Source organism: Crocodylus siamensis, chromosome 1, assembly GCF_052110815.1.
Source record: "Crocodylus siamensis isolate JL-2025a chromosome 1, ASM5211081v1, whole genome shotgun sequence".
Taxonomy (NCBI): domain Eukaryota; kingdom Metazoa; phylum Chordata; order Crocodylia; family Crocodylidae; genus Crocodylus; species Crocodylus siamensis.
In genome coordinates, this window is record NC_143395.1 from 245,344,893 (window position 1) to 245,360,220 (window position 15,328).

General features: G+C 45.0%; 1 protein-coding gene across 3 annotated transcripts in view; it reads left to right on the forward strand.

The window, feature by feature from the left end:
• USP25 (ubiquitin specific peptidase 25) overlaps positions 1 to 15,328 on the forward strand; it is a 158,727-nt gene that overhangs the window by 29,246 nt on the left and 114,153 nt on the right. For 2 of the 3 annotated variants that reach the window (XM_090060085.1, XM_090060094.1), the window contains exons 2-3: positions 4,523 to 4,600; positions 5,691 to 5,835. In XM_090060085.1, coding sequence (XP_089916211.1) covers positions 4,523 to 4,600; positions 5,691 to 5,835 — 223 coding nt within the window. Of the gene's footprint in view, positions 1 to 4,522; positions 4,601 to 5,690; positions 5,836 to 15,328 lie in introns of those variants that run through there. The other variant, XM_090060105.1, reaches the window with a different exon arrangement.

A 15,328-nucleotide genomic window follows, 5' to 3' on the forward strand; every position in this document is an offset into this window, starting at 1 on the left:
TTGTTGTAAGGAAAAGTGTCCAGACTCTAATGTGACATGTGCCCACATCAGGAAACAGAAATGTTAACAGAGAGGCTTAGCATTTGTTGTGAGAACCGTATGAATGCATGTACTTTTCTCATGGAGCAGAACAGATCTCTGATAATGCAGCAAAGGGAAAATTATGAAGGGTGAAATCATATATGTGGCTGGAAAAAAAAAACAATAACAAAATAGATGCAACTTTTCTGTAATGTGAAATTTATTTCATGTGATGATGGGGAGAAGGTAGGCTGTCAGACGTGTAGACACTGACTGTGTAGTGATGGTTTTCATTGTCCAGATTTGAAGCTTTCCAGTAAGTCTGGTGAGTCTTGAACCTGGGACTGTATTTCTGTTCTTCTGAACTAGAAACAAGATGATGAAAGTAGACTGTTCTCCCAAGAGGGCCTATGTACATTTTTGGTTTTGGACACTATGACTTTAGTGTCATAAAGTGCTAATAATTTCCAGCTTCTCACAATTTTACAAGATTCTGTTTGTTCTGAAATTTACATTATGGCCATGTAAAGGAGGGGGAAGGGAAGGTGCTGTATTTATTATAATATGAGGCTGCTCCCTCTCCAATCAGTATGGGGAAAAATGCTGCTCATGTTATTGACATACCATATATACAAATGGCTGTTGGTATGTTTACTTGAAGATCACTATTTTTTGGTCTCTTGCATTGCAGATCAGGAAATTGGGAAGCGGGGGGCAGGTAACTGCTGCAGTTTGGGGCTAGAGTCAGACCCACAGAAGTCTTCTGCTCCCCTCTGTAGCTTCTGCCCTCCCGTTTGTCCTCTTCCCCCCGTTATTGTCCTGTGCAGCTTACCTCCACGTTGTGTAAAGGGAGAAACAGAGCCTATTAATAAAAAGGCAGAGCAAGACACCCCTTTTCTGCTACCTGCAAAAATCGTGGCAAACAGAGAATCCCCCACCTGCTCTGTCCACGCACACAGGCTAGCGTCAGAAGTTACACATAAACTGGTTTAAATGTTCAGAAACTGGTTTAAACCTGTAACAGAACAGAAGTTCAGTTCACATAGACTGCTTTCAAAATGGGCAAAACTGGTTTAAAATAAACCTGGTTGGATGTAGTATCAGGGTTAACTGTTTTAGGTCAAATCAGTTTATTGAACTTCTGTCCCAGATCCTTTCTTTGTTTGAGTTAATTCAGTCTCCCCAGCATCCCAGGATGCTTTGCAGCCCTGGGCTGTGCTGTCTGTTCCAGTGGAGAAGGGACTGCCTCTCTCTGCTGCTCCTTAGTCTGCTTCCTGCCTCCATCTGTCAGCTCATGGCCCCTGCCCCCACAGATTCCCCTGGCCACTCTGCCCAGCACTTGGGGGGAGGGAAAGCCCCTGTGGTGGGGGCTTTTTGACCCTCCAGAGCCCTCCACGTTCCCCCTTCCCAGCTGCTGATAGCTTCAGCAGCTGCCAGAAGAGAGGGAGAAGCAGTTCTCTCTGCCTGGTGCCTGGAAACCCCTGCCTTGGAGGGCTTCCCCCACCCCAGCCCATGGTCCTCCTGCTCAGGGCAGCCCTAGGGAGCTGTGGGGAATTCTTCTCCCAACCCCAGAGCTGCTGCCAGTTTTGGGAAGCTTCAGGGAGCAGAGGGAAATATTCTTCTGCTCCTCCGCAGTCAACTTGGTGTTAGCTGCTGTGAGTTTGAGGCAAAACTGGTTGCAGGGGATCAGAAGAATTTCTCTCTGCTCCTTGATGTGGTGGTGGGGGGGTATCCCTGAGATTCACAGGGGCTAAGGCAAGCAGCTGTGGGTTGGGGCAGGGGGAGAATTCACCTCAGTTCCCTGGGACTGCCTGGGGCTGGGAGACCCTGGGCTGGGGTGGGGGAAGTCCCCTATGGCAGGGGGTTCCCAGTGCCTCCATGCTGGGCTGCGAGCAGGCACCTGGCTGGGAGGACTTCTTCTCCCTCCCTCCCTCCCACCTGTGGCAGCTGCTGAAGGGGGAGGGGGGGAATTCCCTTCAGCTCCCCTTCAGGGCTGTCTGGGCTGGGGGGATCCAGGCTGGGGGAAACCCCTTGAGAGGCAGGCTCCCCTGAGGTGGGCCAGCATCCAGACAGGGAGCTCCTTAAACCCTGTGTGGGGACAGCAGGGGGTTGGGGACACTTGGCTGGGCTGGCATGGCCAGCAGGCTGGGAGATGCACTATTGCCCTCTCCCACCTACTGGCCTGGGTCAGTGCAGGCCTTTCCCAACTGAAAACTGAAAGTCAGTTCAGTTGGTTATCAGTTCAACCTATGCAGATTAGAGGAAGCTCCCTGGATTGGATCCATTCTGCCTCAGGCTTTTGGACTCTGTGTACTTAGCCACAGTGCTTTCATCTCCCTGTTGTCCTTTCTGTAAATTCTCAGCATTTTGAAGAATGCCTGACATTGGAACTGTCTCTCTTACTTTGATCCCACACCTTTCTAGATAATTTGAAAAACTGAGATTGAAGTTTTGTTATAAGGAAACTGCCCTTAAGTCTCTCCCTTTATATCATTTCTATAATCACATTTCCAGTTATTTTAATTTTTCTTTCCCTTGCTGCTGTCTGAAAAACCAGTGAAGAGGAAAACTGACTGTGCAGGGTGAACAACTAAAACCACTCTATGTAATATATATCAGTGCTAAGAACTGCACATATTCAGCTGGAAAAAGGTTTCCAGTTAATAAGTCTTCTAACGAGTAGGCAAAAAAATGGTGAAGTTGACAATGTCCATTGAAGGTAATGCACAAGTTATCTTATTTTTAAGTAACAAACATACTGAACCAGAGGCCTTCTATTTCAGTTTATTACAGCATGAAGTAGTGTAGGATCGCAGTGGGATTCAAGCATTTATTCAGCTTTTGATTTACGGGAGTTTTATGTAAAGCTCTGATAATATGTATACCCTTCTGTGCTCTCTCTGCGAGTTTGTGCAAGTTCAGAAGAAAATTCTGGTAGAAAGGTAGCTCGAAAAAGGGAATTTCAAAGTTTGATTCCATACGCTTATTGTTAAAGAGCAGTATTTTAAAATCATTTTTGGCAAAACAATGGGTTTGTATCTTTTTGTTAAATTTTGAGAAAAATATGAGAACATTTTATCTTTGTTTAAGTGTATTTTCCTTTCAAAACCCTGTATTTTACTAGTTCTCTTTATACCTATAATCATTGCTTTGATTTCAAGTGGTGGCTAACAAAATTATGAACAGCAACAGAATTTAAATGAAAGTAGATATCTTTTTTCCTTGCTCATCTCCTCAGTTGGAAATAGCATATGGTAGTTTGGAAGAGAGGGCCAAGAATTTTGAGGTTTTATCGTGATTTCTCTGTGAAGATTACATGTGCCATTCAGATTAAATCTCTACTTTTTCATTTCCTTGTAAATTAAGACACAATTCCTCATTTGCTCCTACAGTTATCAGGTGGTAGGCAAAAATGGATTGATTTGAGTACATCAGTGAAAAATATGCTTTCTTGGTGTCTTTAACTAAAATTGTTCATAGTTTTCATAGACATTAGGGCTGGAAGGGACCTCAGAAGATTATCGAGTCCAGCCCCCCTCCCAAAAGGCAGGAAGTCAGCTGGGGTCATAGGTTTGCAGCTGGGGTAATAGGATCAAAGTGTTATACTTTTCAAAGTTAAAACTATAAATGTAGTCATTCTTATAGAATACATTTCTTCTTGGGTACTAACGTTTTGTTTAATTGTTCATATTTTTGTCATTGCATTTTAAGTGTCTTGTGTACTGACAGATAAGGGTGCATTGAGTGAGCATGTGTACATTTTTATTGTTAGACAGTCACTAATATTTTCAGCTATAAGAAAGTGAAAATTGGTCCAAAATCCCTTTGGAAAAAGAAATAGATGCATTTCTGACCTTTTGATGGTTCAGATGATTAGGTTTTAAAACTTGTTGTATATGTAAATAAATGTGAGGAATAGGTACAATTGGTGTTAGAAGAAATCAGTTTATATATAAAGAAGCTGATATCAAGGTAATATTATTTTCTGGATGTGTTCAATGAAATACTTACCTTGCAATATTTAATGTCTCAGTCATGTACTTTGACTGTCTAGGATAAGTATTGCAAACCTTCTGAAATGTCATAGAAGGAAGTGCCAAGGTCTGTCCCCATGGCTTTGGTTGTGAGACCGGGGGATATAGCTTGAAGAGCACAAGTAAAGTATATAGTTTGTTCTTCAAGTAAATTTTAGATCTTCATTGCTAATGCTATATTCTTGTAGCCATGTCCTCCACTGCATATACTGCCTTCCCCCCTTAAAATAGCTTATTTTACATCAAGTGTACAAATCTTGGGAAACAAAGTTGGAAATTCTGCAACAATAATAAACTATCTCGTGTGTGGGGGGGGGTAGAGAAAGAGAGAGCGCAAGCATGCTATATCCATCTTTATATGGATCATACTTATGATGATATGCACTTTTTAAGCAAGAAAAAGTAAAGTAACTACATGATATCAAATATCTTTTTATTATTTTGATGAGCTATTTCTTCATTTTTAGCACCAGCAGACCTTTTTGAATCAGCTGAGGGAGATCACTGGTATCAATGACATCCAAGTACTGCAACAAGCTTTAAAGGTATGGTAAATATTCATGACTCTCTGTAATGCAGGGGTGGGTCTAATGCAGCTGTAGCGCCACTTAACAAGTTTTGGTGAGCTGTTGAGGGTGCCAGACGCACAATCTTTCAGAAGATACCATTTTAACAAATTATATACAAAATCCAAATCTTATACTAAAAATCAAACATCTACTATAATGTATTTTAATTTTATTTCAGAAAGGAATTTTTGTCCTACTGTATTTTTGAGTAGTCAGTTGAGAAGCTGTTGCATAATAGCACAAAATAAAATCTTATATATTAATGTATAAAATCTCTTGTATATTATGTGTTGGGGTGGAGGGCGTGTGTGGGGAGGGGCTGCCTGTGTGCTAGGTCCCAGGAGCTGGTCCGGGTGGGGAGGGATGGGAAGGCATGTGCAGTAGAGCTCACGTGGGTGGGGGGCACGTGGTGCAGTGCAGATGCAGGAGAGGTTCGCACTGTCCCTATCTGGCCCATGGTTGCCCCTGTGATATTCCACATGAGGCCGAGCCCTGCCTGATTCTTCCTGGGCAGCCTGCACCCCTCTCCTGCCCATATCTACTCCATACCCACTGACAGCATGCCCCTGGCTCTGGCCAGCACGCACAGCTTCCTGGCGGGGCTGATTTCACGGCTGCTGCAGCCACTTGGGTATCTCCAGTGGTTCCTCCCCCTGCCTCTGGTGTGCTGCTCTGGGCAGCAGTTAGCATGGGGACGTGTGCTGGGTGCCACATGCCTAGCCAGGCAAGGGGGATGGTGCAGCTGGATGACTCCTGCCCCAGCATATGGGGCTCCAGATTCTGCCTTATTGTGCCGGGCAGGCGGAGTAAATGGAAGGTGGCTGGCAGCAGGCAGGAGCACAGGGTGAGCTGTCCTGGGAGGGAACAGGTGAGGCTCTACCCTATGTGGAGCAATGCGGGGCCAAAGGTTTCGAGAGTAAAAATAATTTTAGGTCTGACTTTCTAACTTGTATTTGATACAAGAATAGAAAGTGCCCTTGCTTGTATAATAATTGAGGCTGCTTATAATACATTCTGATCCACAATGGTCAGTCTCTCTTCTCCCCCCCACATTTGGTGTTTAAAGGATAGCAATGGCAACTTGGAATTAGCAGTGGCTTTCCTTACTGCGAAGAATGCCAAGGTTCCTCAGCAGGAGGAGGCAACCTACTATCAAACAGCACTTCCTGGGAATGACAGATATATCAGTGTGGGCAGCCAGGCAGACACAAGTAGGTATCTATTTCCTTTTCATAAGTTTAGCATAAAAAGTAATAATGTAGTTACCATTAATTATGCTTGAAAATGTCATAATTCCTAGATACTCATTCATTTTCTTTTAGCATAAATCTTATTTTTTCAGATATAACTGTGTTTCCTTTTTATTTATTTATTTATTTATTTATAATTAGAATTGGAAAGTCTGGGACTTTAGTGTATGTTTTTTGCCTCTTGCAGGTTTCATGTTTGGGTATTCCATTTTAAGAATAGCAAATAACTTTAGAAAGATGCATTGAGATAAAAATAAATATATAGTTGGTAAATGCCTTGTAGGCAGAGACCTCTTAAGATATTGCATCAGTATAAAAATGGCCTGAGTTTAAAAGGATTGCTTTCATAAAGGATGGGTGGTGGTGGTTTTATATATATATATATGGGAAAAGAAGAATTCATTTGCTGTTTTACTTGTGAAATGCTACAGGTGTAATATTACTAGATATACCTGTTAAGGACCTATCTCAGCAATTGTAGTAGTATATGCAGCATACTTTGACAGCAAGAGCTCATGCTGCTGTGTTGTTTGTAGGATCAGCCCCCAAATTTATTAAGTGGACAGTTGTTTTTTTCTCTTCAAGAAACATTAAAATAGATATGACTATTTGATATGGCTCCATTTTTAATAGGTTTCTTTTTAGTGTTTTGACTAGAAGTGCACTGATGCATTGGTCCAATATGAGACTGGCACCAATGTAAAGGAAGTTGACTCTATCAGAAATCAGCTTCTTTTGCCTGATGTGGCCGATAATGTAGCCAATAAATGCCCTATGCATGTGTGCAGTTGTGGCATGCATGGGGCCAGGAGTGCAGCCCGGCAGCTTGGAGAGCTGCATCCAGCTGATAAATCTGTTGTGGTGGAAGGGGAAGGAAAGAGGAAGGGGCATTGGGGGGAGCAGATTGAGGCCCCCCACACTGAGGGAGAGGGTGGGGCAGGGGCTGTTCAGCTGGGGTGGGTGCAGGATAGAGCTGTGGATCGTCTGGGGGGAGGGTGGCTCCCACCGCTGCATGCATCCCAGGAGGACATGGGGAGTGGTGTGTGTCCTCTGGATCTGTGCAGGGCAGGGTGGCTGCCAGTGCGGGCCCAGGCCAGTGCCAGGCTCTTCCTGCGCTTGGAGCGTGTGGTGGTGGTCCTGGGAGGAGGGTTGGTGGGGCTATGACAAACTTTGTGGTAGCTGCTACCCCCCCCCCCCCGTAGCTCCCTCCCAGTGCTGTCATCACCTGCCCTGAGCACAGCATGGTTCAGCTCCTGTCAGGAATAACCCTGGGCCAGCTCCAGCCCACAGCAGCAGCCTCCTGCCCCGCGTAGATCCGGGGGGGCATGCAACACCTGCCATGGTCTCCTAGGGTGTGTGCAGCCTTGGGATTCGCTCCCCCCCATATGAGCCATGGCTCTGTCCCACACTCCGTCTGGCTCTGGCTGGGCAGCCCCAGCCCCACTCCTTCCCTCACCGCGGGCCTTGAACTGTCACCCCCTGATGCCCCTCCCTTCCTCCTTCCCTTCCATCAAAACAAATTTACCAGCTGGACGCTGCTCTTCAAGCCGCTGGGCTGTGTGTCGGAAATTGGATTGGTGTCAGCTGATATGTCTCCTTAAAGATTGACTATCGGTATAGAATCATATCAGCCTCCAAAATCCCGTTCAGTGCACCCTTAGTTTTGACTTCTTTTTTCTCTTGTCCAGTATTTTTTTTGTCCTAAAGAGAACTTGAGTTTTTGCTTTCTTGTATATGCTGCATGTTCATATTTCAGTATTGCTGTCCTAGAAGTAAGTATTCTTTGCATGTCATGGAAGAGTGTATGCATTGGACTCTTACTATTCCCTTAAGCTGTGTATCTATATTCTTGAGCTATATATCTGCATAGCTCCATTAGGCCTGTGGAATGATTTTGTTTTATGCTAGGTTGGGTCTTGCCCTATGTTTTGTAATATCAGAGGACTGGTGGTAGCCCTTACAAGTTTGCTTAGGGTTTCACTTTACTTGAGACTGACTTCCCTTGTTTGTTGTAAAAATTGGTGGTGTCTAACTGAAAGATAGCTTTAATACTTAGTTATTGATCTCCCTTCATGAAGTTTGTCACTTCCACTGTGGAAAAGTTTTATTTTCTCAAACTAGGTTGGGGTCAAAATAATATACAACTACATTTAATTTTTAAGTTTAGACTAAGTAGGGAAGGTGTACTAGGGTTAGATGATGGTGGTAGTCCACAGAATCCATACCATAGGGAGTGATGACCAAAGAGGAGAGAATACTTAATCTGATGTTGGGACTTCATGCTGAATTTCAGGATCTGTTATTAGGAAGATTATATAGTTTTACAACTGAATACATTGTATTGCAAGGCAGTCAAGGGGCAACAACCCTAGAGAAAAAGAAGATTGATGTACCCTATTATTTCTTCCTAATTGCTAAAGTTTTCTTTCGGCCTCAAAACTGGAAACCATGATTTTTTAGAGATAAAGAGTAAAAGGCATTTAGTAGGCTTATCCTACTTTGTTTTCCATATTCAGAAGAGCACTAAATATTTCAGCAAGCATGTACTATCTCATGGAAAGGGACCCCTGACTGGGATTGCAGAGTTTCTTCAAATAAGAACTGCTTGCAAGTTCCATGGAAATTTTGCTTAAGTCCTGTACCATGGTTTGCTTAGTTCAGTGGCTACTTGAAAGAAATCATAAGAATACTTGCGAAATTGGTTAGAAAAGCTCAAAGCAGGCAAAATCCAGGGCCCACAGTTGTGATCAACAGTGAATGAGTTAAAAAAAAAAAAAGGTGGGGGGGTTTGGATAATTTGGGAGGACAGGACAATGGAAGGAAGAATGTGAGTAAAGATGAAACATGAAACTTTAACAGGGTAACTTTGAGGGATGTTGCTATCTCTTACTTTGATAACATTATGGAATTACTGCCAGTATCTTGCCTTTCAGATTTGCTGAATCACATTAAATACCCACACATGTCTTTAATTATCAAAAGACATCCTCATCCTTTCTACTTAATAACCCACCTTAATTTGGAATTTGAGATGTTGGGAGTTGGATGCAATGTAATGTTTTCAGCCATCAGCACTGGATGAGAAGTTAACAGACAAGCACCAGAAATTTATTCCTTTACAAGGAGATAAAAACAGGTGGCTGTTTAGGCTTTTGAGTATATATCAAGTACAAGGCAGTCACCTTATTCTTTGGTGCCTTGAGTGGCTGTATTTTATTGAAAGGTGGGTTACTCAGTGAATATAAACATATGATAAATTAAACATTTTCAGTCAAGAAGTATTTTACTTTAAACACTAGCTACAGTTTGACATTGTATGCTGAATTTTCATAGAATAAGATATGTAAATACTCCACTGATGATTATGGCAGAACCGTTAAGTAGTATTTTGCTGTGCAAACCTGTAAGCACTTTTTCTGATATGGGTGTAATCTGCTTTGACTACACAAGCAAGCATGGGGGGGGCTGCCTTTCATCACTTTGTTCTTGTCACCAGGCTCCCTGTCAACCTCTTATTTTTCTAATGTACTGTGTCGCTGCATCTCTCCCTTGCCTACCCTACCCCACCCCACACACCTTCAGACCTAGAATGAAGATAGCTCACCAACTCCCTTCCCCTTCATGGCAGGGTTCCTAATTCTGTATGCCATGAGTTCTATACTCATCGGTTCTCTTACCCATTCTTCATTTTTGCATATCAAAGTTCTACATACCCCTACTTTTCCCACTCCAGGACTCTGTTTGGCCTCTGTTTCTTCTTAATTTCTATTATTTTTAGTTCTTCCTGTGTGGGAGATCACCTGTTAAATGTGTCAGCATTTTGAAATGTAGTGGGATATTGGGCAGGGCTGGTGTATGGCATGTGTTTTGTTGTAACATGTTAATGGCTGCCATCAAGTGGCCCTTTGTGTATAGTGTTGCAGACAATCCTGAAGCTGCTGGGTTTGTGAATCAAATGCCAGAGACACCATGTGTCCTTTTATTTTCCCATTTTGGCTTTCTGTTTTTACCAGAATTAGTAAGCTAGCCAATGATGCCTAGTACATTGCCATTAAAACATTAACTTGCCATCAAGGTAGAGTGTGAAATCTTGCTTTGCTTGAATAGTAATGAATTATGTTACCTCAATTTATTTGACTTCTGGGCTGCTGGTATGTTAGAATTAGTCTCTCAGTTGGCCTTTCTAGACCTGGCAGCATTTTGTTCAAACCATCAGGCCTATCTCTTCATTTTCCTCTCATTGTGCCAGAAGTTGCAATACTGTGGCTACTTGTCTAGCTGCTCCCACTTGATGCCCATTTTTCCTACCTCCTGATGAGATCCCTGTCCTGTTGGTTGTTTGAGGTTCCTTCCCTCTGAGAGTTCCTATGGATTTGTCCCATTACCAGCCCACATAATGCATTATTATTTATATTCTTCAAAAAATTACTGAGAATAGATAGCTTGTTTTAAATAGTGTTGTGGGAATTGCACTCAGTTTGCATACTCAGGAATTCAGTGAGATTTAAAGACAGATGTACTAAGAAACAGTTTTTATGTAATTGCAAACAGAGGGTGTGAAGCTTGACCTTCTGGAACCAGAAAGATATTACTGCCGAGTTACAAAAAGACAGCAGTACTTGAGAAGAAGAGTATTTTCACTAGTAGAACTGTTTATCTGTATATATTGTTGAGTTAGGTAGAGGGCATTTATACTCTGCTGCACTTTGATTGCTCCTTTGAACAACTAAAATAGTTTACTTTTTGTGATTTTTTTTTTTTTTTTTTCTAATTCACAGCAATGTTTTAGTACTATATTGATCCTGTTTACAAAGGAGCTTGCTCCATTTCACTTGTCAAAAAAAATAGGGCTCTCAATCACCATGTATATGCTTGATAAATGTTAATTGGTTCTTGTGTTAATTTTTTAACATGTTAATTGCACATGTGGTTCTGGAGCCCATACCTGGGCTCCATTTTTCTGCCATCACCACTGCGTCCTGGCCACCCAGCGGGGCAGCAGTGGCAGTGCAGAGGAGCCAGAGGGCATCCTGGGTATGGGCTCCAGGCAGCTCCAGTAGGGGGTTCGACAGACACAGATGGACACACATGCTGTGGCTGCTCATGTATGGCCAGGAACGCAGCTTGACAATGTGTAGAGCAGCACCCAGCAGCTAAGTCTGTGGAGGTGAAGGAGCAAGCTGACGGGCAGAACAACCCCTCCCCCCGCCCCCGTAGTGAGGGAGAGAGTGGGGCAGGGCCTGGGATGAGTGGGAACCCAGGGCCTGAGTGGATTGTGGGATGGAGCCATGGGTGGCTCATCCAGGAGCAGGGGTGGGTGGGAGTAGATCCCTGCCACTGCTGTGTCGGATTTGTACGTGGGGTGGAGGTGGGCTGCAGGCTATGGGCTGGGGCTCTGCACCCTGCTGCCTTTGCCCCAGGAGCCATGCAACACCATGTTGTGTCTCCTGCCATTGGGTGGGCTGGGAATGTGCTGCCAGCTACCGGCTCTCGGGCCAGAGGCAGTAGGGTGCACAGCCTCAGCCTGCCTCCACCCGATGCACAAATCCAGAAGGCACATGCCCCCAGTACCTCCCCCAGGGGTGTGCACTGTGGTGGGGAACCGTGCCTCTGGATGAGCTGCCCATGGCTCCATCCCATGACCTGCTCTAGCCCTGGAGTCAGCAGTCCCTGCCCTACTCCCTCCCTCACCATGGTGGTATCAATCTGTGTGCCCCCGGCTCCTTTCCCTCCACAGACTTTCCTGCTGAAGGCTGCTCTTCAGGCTGCTGGGCTTCATTCAAGTATGGTTACCATATTTCCAGTTTCAAAAGAGGACACTTGTGGGTTTGGTGGTGATAGTAATGTGATTGTTGGGGGGGCACCTGATATGCCCATGCCATGCAATAATTGGGAGGCATAGTAATAATTGGGAATGGAAGTTAAAGTTGGACCAGTTCAAGCTAGTAACAATACATGGTTTATTTAAATGCTTTCCTGAAAGGTATGTTTTAGCCAAATACAAGTGAAGAAGCCAACGCCCAGAGCAGCTGAGTGAAATTCAGTACACATGATGACATGGAGACCATTTAGTTTGTTAAAAGTTTGAATCAATAGTAATCAAAGTAAAATTTCCCTAATAGTATTTCATTATAGAATCTTTAGCACCAAACAGAAAATCCTATCTAATCTGCCAAAGGGTAAGCTGTAATACATGAGTAACTTAGTCTCATTCCAATAGAAATTGCTATAAAATACCAACTTTAATTTTCAGCATTTCAACATTCAGTTCAGTGGAACAAACAGTTAATATATTTAAGGGCTGAAAATAATTAGTGTGTTGAGAGATGACTAAAACATGTATGCTAATTTGAAGATGTAAACACTGAATATGCACACTTGAAACTTAGGCATCTTGGCCACTGCTGTTTTCAAAGTATTATACCAAAAGTCTTTAGTCCATTTTAGAATTAAGTGCTATAAAATATTAAACAAGGTGATTTTTTTTTAATACTTGTGTGAATTTCTGAGGTGATACCCAATGCATCAGAAATTATAATATGTGAAATAATAGATTAGCTATGGAATCATATGAACAGCCACACACGTTAGAAGTTTATTAAGAAAGGAAGTTTAGATAGCAGGCTTGCATCATCTATTATTTTCATCTCTCCTTTTTAGATACTCACACAAAATGTAAGTTACCCTTTGCATGTGTGGAGGAAGTGACTAATACTGACTAAATGTTACTTTTTTTTTTTAAACTAGTCTGTGGGGAAAATGCATATGAAAATGCAATAAGTCTATTTTACCAAATAAATTTGGTAGAAGGGTCCTGATTCCAACTGCTTTGAGGCTAGTCAGAATCTTTCCATTAAAAACTATGGATTTGGATCAGGCTTTGTAGAGAGTATAGCTGTTAGAAAGTTAGTCAATAATTGTGTATTTCCTTTAAAATATTTTTCACTATCAGCATTTTTGGAACTGAAATGAAGACAAAGTTTCTGTTCCTTGTTTTACAGTTTGATCAGAATATGTTCTTAGCTCACTGTTAATTTTGTGTGGTAATGTGGTTTTTAGAACGTAGGCTAACAATACATATTAGTAAAGATTAACGTATTAAATAGTTGTCCAGAAAGAAAAACATAGTGGAATGTTGGTTGAGTCTGATCTGGAAATACTTTATTATCATTTGTTTTTCTAACAGTGGAAACTGGTCTGGGCTCCAGTTCATTGTTGTTTTCAGTGATACTTTAGATTCTGTTGTTGACATTAATACTACATGTACAAGAAAAATAATGTCTTTTTATTTTTTGTCTACATGCTGACTTTCTTTTTAAAAAATCTTTTGTAAAATAATGTTTTCAAGCATCCTTATTTAATTTCATCAACACCAATGAAAAGGGAAGCAGCTACATGGGGGCGGGCAATTATTTTGAGCGGAGGGCTGCTTACCCAGTTTTGGCAGGATGTCGAGGGTCACATGGGTACCCTGCCCCTTGACAGGTGCCTCGCCCCTTGACAGGTGTCCCGCCCCCTGGTCATCAGCTTGGGACCACTGTCTCAGGACCAATGTCCCAGGGCCAGCACTGGTGGGGCCCAAAGCAGGGCACAGGCTGGCATGGGTGCGTGGTGCCGGGCTGGGCTGCACGAGCAGGGAGCAGGCCTGGCTCCATAGAGCCTCTGCCAGCTGGGAACCCATGCTCCTGCTCTGGGCTCCACCAGCACTGGACACCAGTGCGGGCCCTGTGCTCCCACTGGCTCCCACACCTGCACGTTCCCAGTGCCTCTCAGCCCTGTGGTACAGGCTGGGGGCAGCACACAACCCTGACCCTCTGCATGCCAGCAGGGAAGAAGCTGGTGCTGAGTGCAGGGAAAAGCAGCCCTTCACCTGCCCCATGGCCAGCACCCCCCACTGCAGGCGCTCGTAGCCTGCACAGGGCTGTCTGGAGCAGGCACAGGCAGTCCCAGGCAGGCTGCAAGCAGCTGCAGCATGGGGCACCAGGCGTGGGGCAGGTGAGGGGCTGCTTTTCCCTGCACCGGGAAGGAGCCTGGGGAAAAGCTGAGTGCAGGGGGGAAGTGGTCCCCCCACCCCACACCCTGTGCCCCACACTACAGGTGCTTGCAGCCCATGTGGGGCTTTCCAGAGTGGGCACAGGCAGCCCCACGCGGGCTGCAAGCAGCTACAGCGTGGGGCACCAGGCGGGGAGGGCCTGCTTTCCCCACCCCCCTGTGCTCCTAACCTGCCTGGGGTCCCCCCCCCTTACCTGAGCTTCCTGCACCAGGGCAGCCACATGCTCCCAGCCCAGAAACCATGGCTGGGGCTTCCAGCTGGGGGGCAGAACCGGACTGGCCCCTCTGTTGTTGATGCCCGCTGGGCTTCCCCTGGGTCCTACCGCCCTTGGTTCCTGTCTTTTTTGAGTAGAGGTGCACTGATATTTTGGTGCCATATTAGATCAGTACCCATATAAGGAAAATAGACAGTATCATCAATTGGCTTTTCTTGGCTGATGTAGCTGTTAAATGCCCTGTGCATGCGGACAGGTGCAACACAACATGTGGGTGGCCAGAGGCGCAGCCCAGCACATGAGTAAGTCTGTTGTGGAGGAATTGTGGGTGGACAGGTTGAGGTCTCTGTGGTGAGGAAGGGAGTGGGACAGGGGCAGGGTGAGGCACTGGACAGAACTGTGAGCAGCTTATCTGGGGAGGGGGATGGAGTGGCTTCTGCCACTGCACACACACTAAGACGGTATTGGGGGGGCGTGCATCCCTGGATCTGCATGGAGGGTGGGCTGTCACTGGTGGGCTGGGGCCGGGACTGTGCCAGGCTCTTCCTGGTGGGAGTGCTGGGGTGGGCTGCACTTGGGGTGCATAGCAGTGGTGCTGGGAAGGAGGTTATGGGGGGGAGACTACAGCAAATTTTAGGGTGGCTGCAGTGTCCCGCCCCCCCCCCCGGCCCCAACCCACCAGTGGCAGTTTGCTCTTGCCTTGCAGATCCAGGGGGACATACCCCTCATGCCCTCCTGGTGAGTGTGCAGCAACAGGAGCTGCCGCGCCCTCCCTGCATCCTCCAGATGAGCCACTCACTGCTTCATCCTGTGCCCCGCCCCAGCTGCATAGCCCCTGCCCCACCACAGTCTCACTCCCTTCTTCATCGTGGGGGTCTCAATCTGCCCCCCCACACCTCTTCCCTCTGCCTGCCCCTCCCCCCCCCCCCATAACAGACTGACCATCCGGATGCACAGTGTATCGGCAATTGGATCTGTATTGGCCGATAAGGCTTGTTAAAAATTGTCCGTTGGTATCAGCCTAAAAATCATTATCAGTGCACCCCTAATTAGTAGTGATCTACGTAAGCACTTTGAAACCAGAAAAGGAAGTTCCTGGACTCCAGCATTTCAGTGTTTCTGGCTATAAATGGGAAGAAGAAGCAGAATAAATATGTAAGAAGTTGTGGACGTGGGGTTCCAATGAA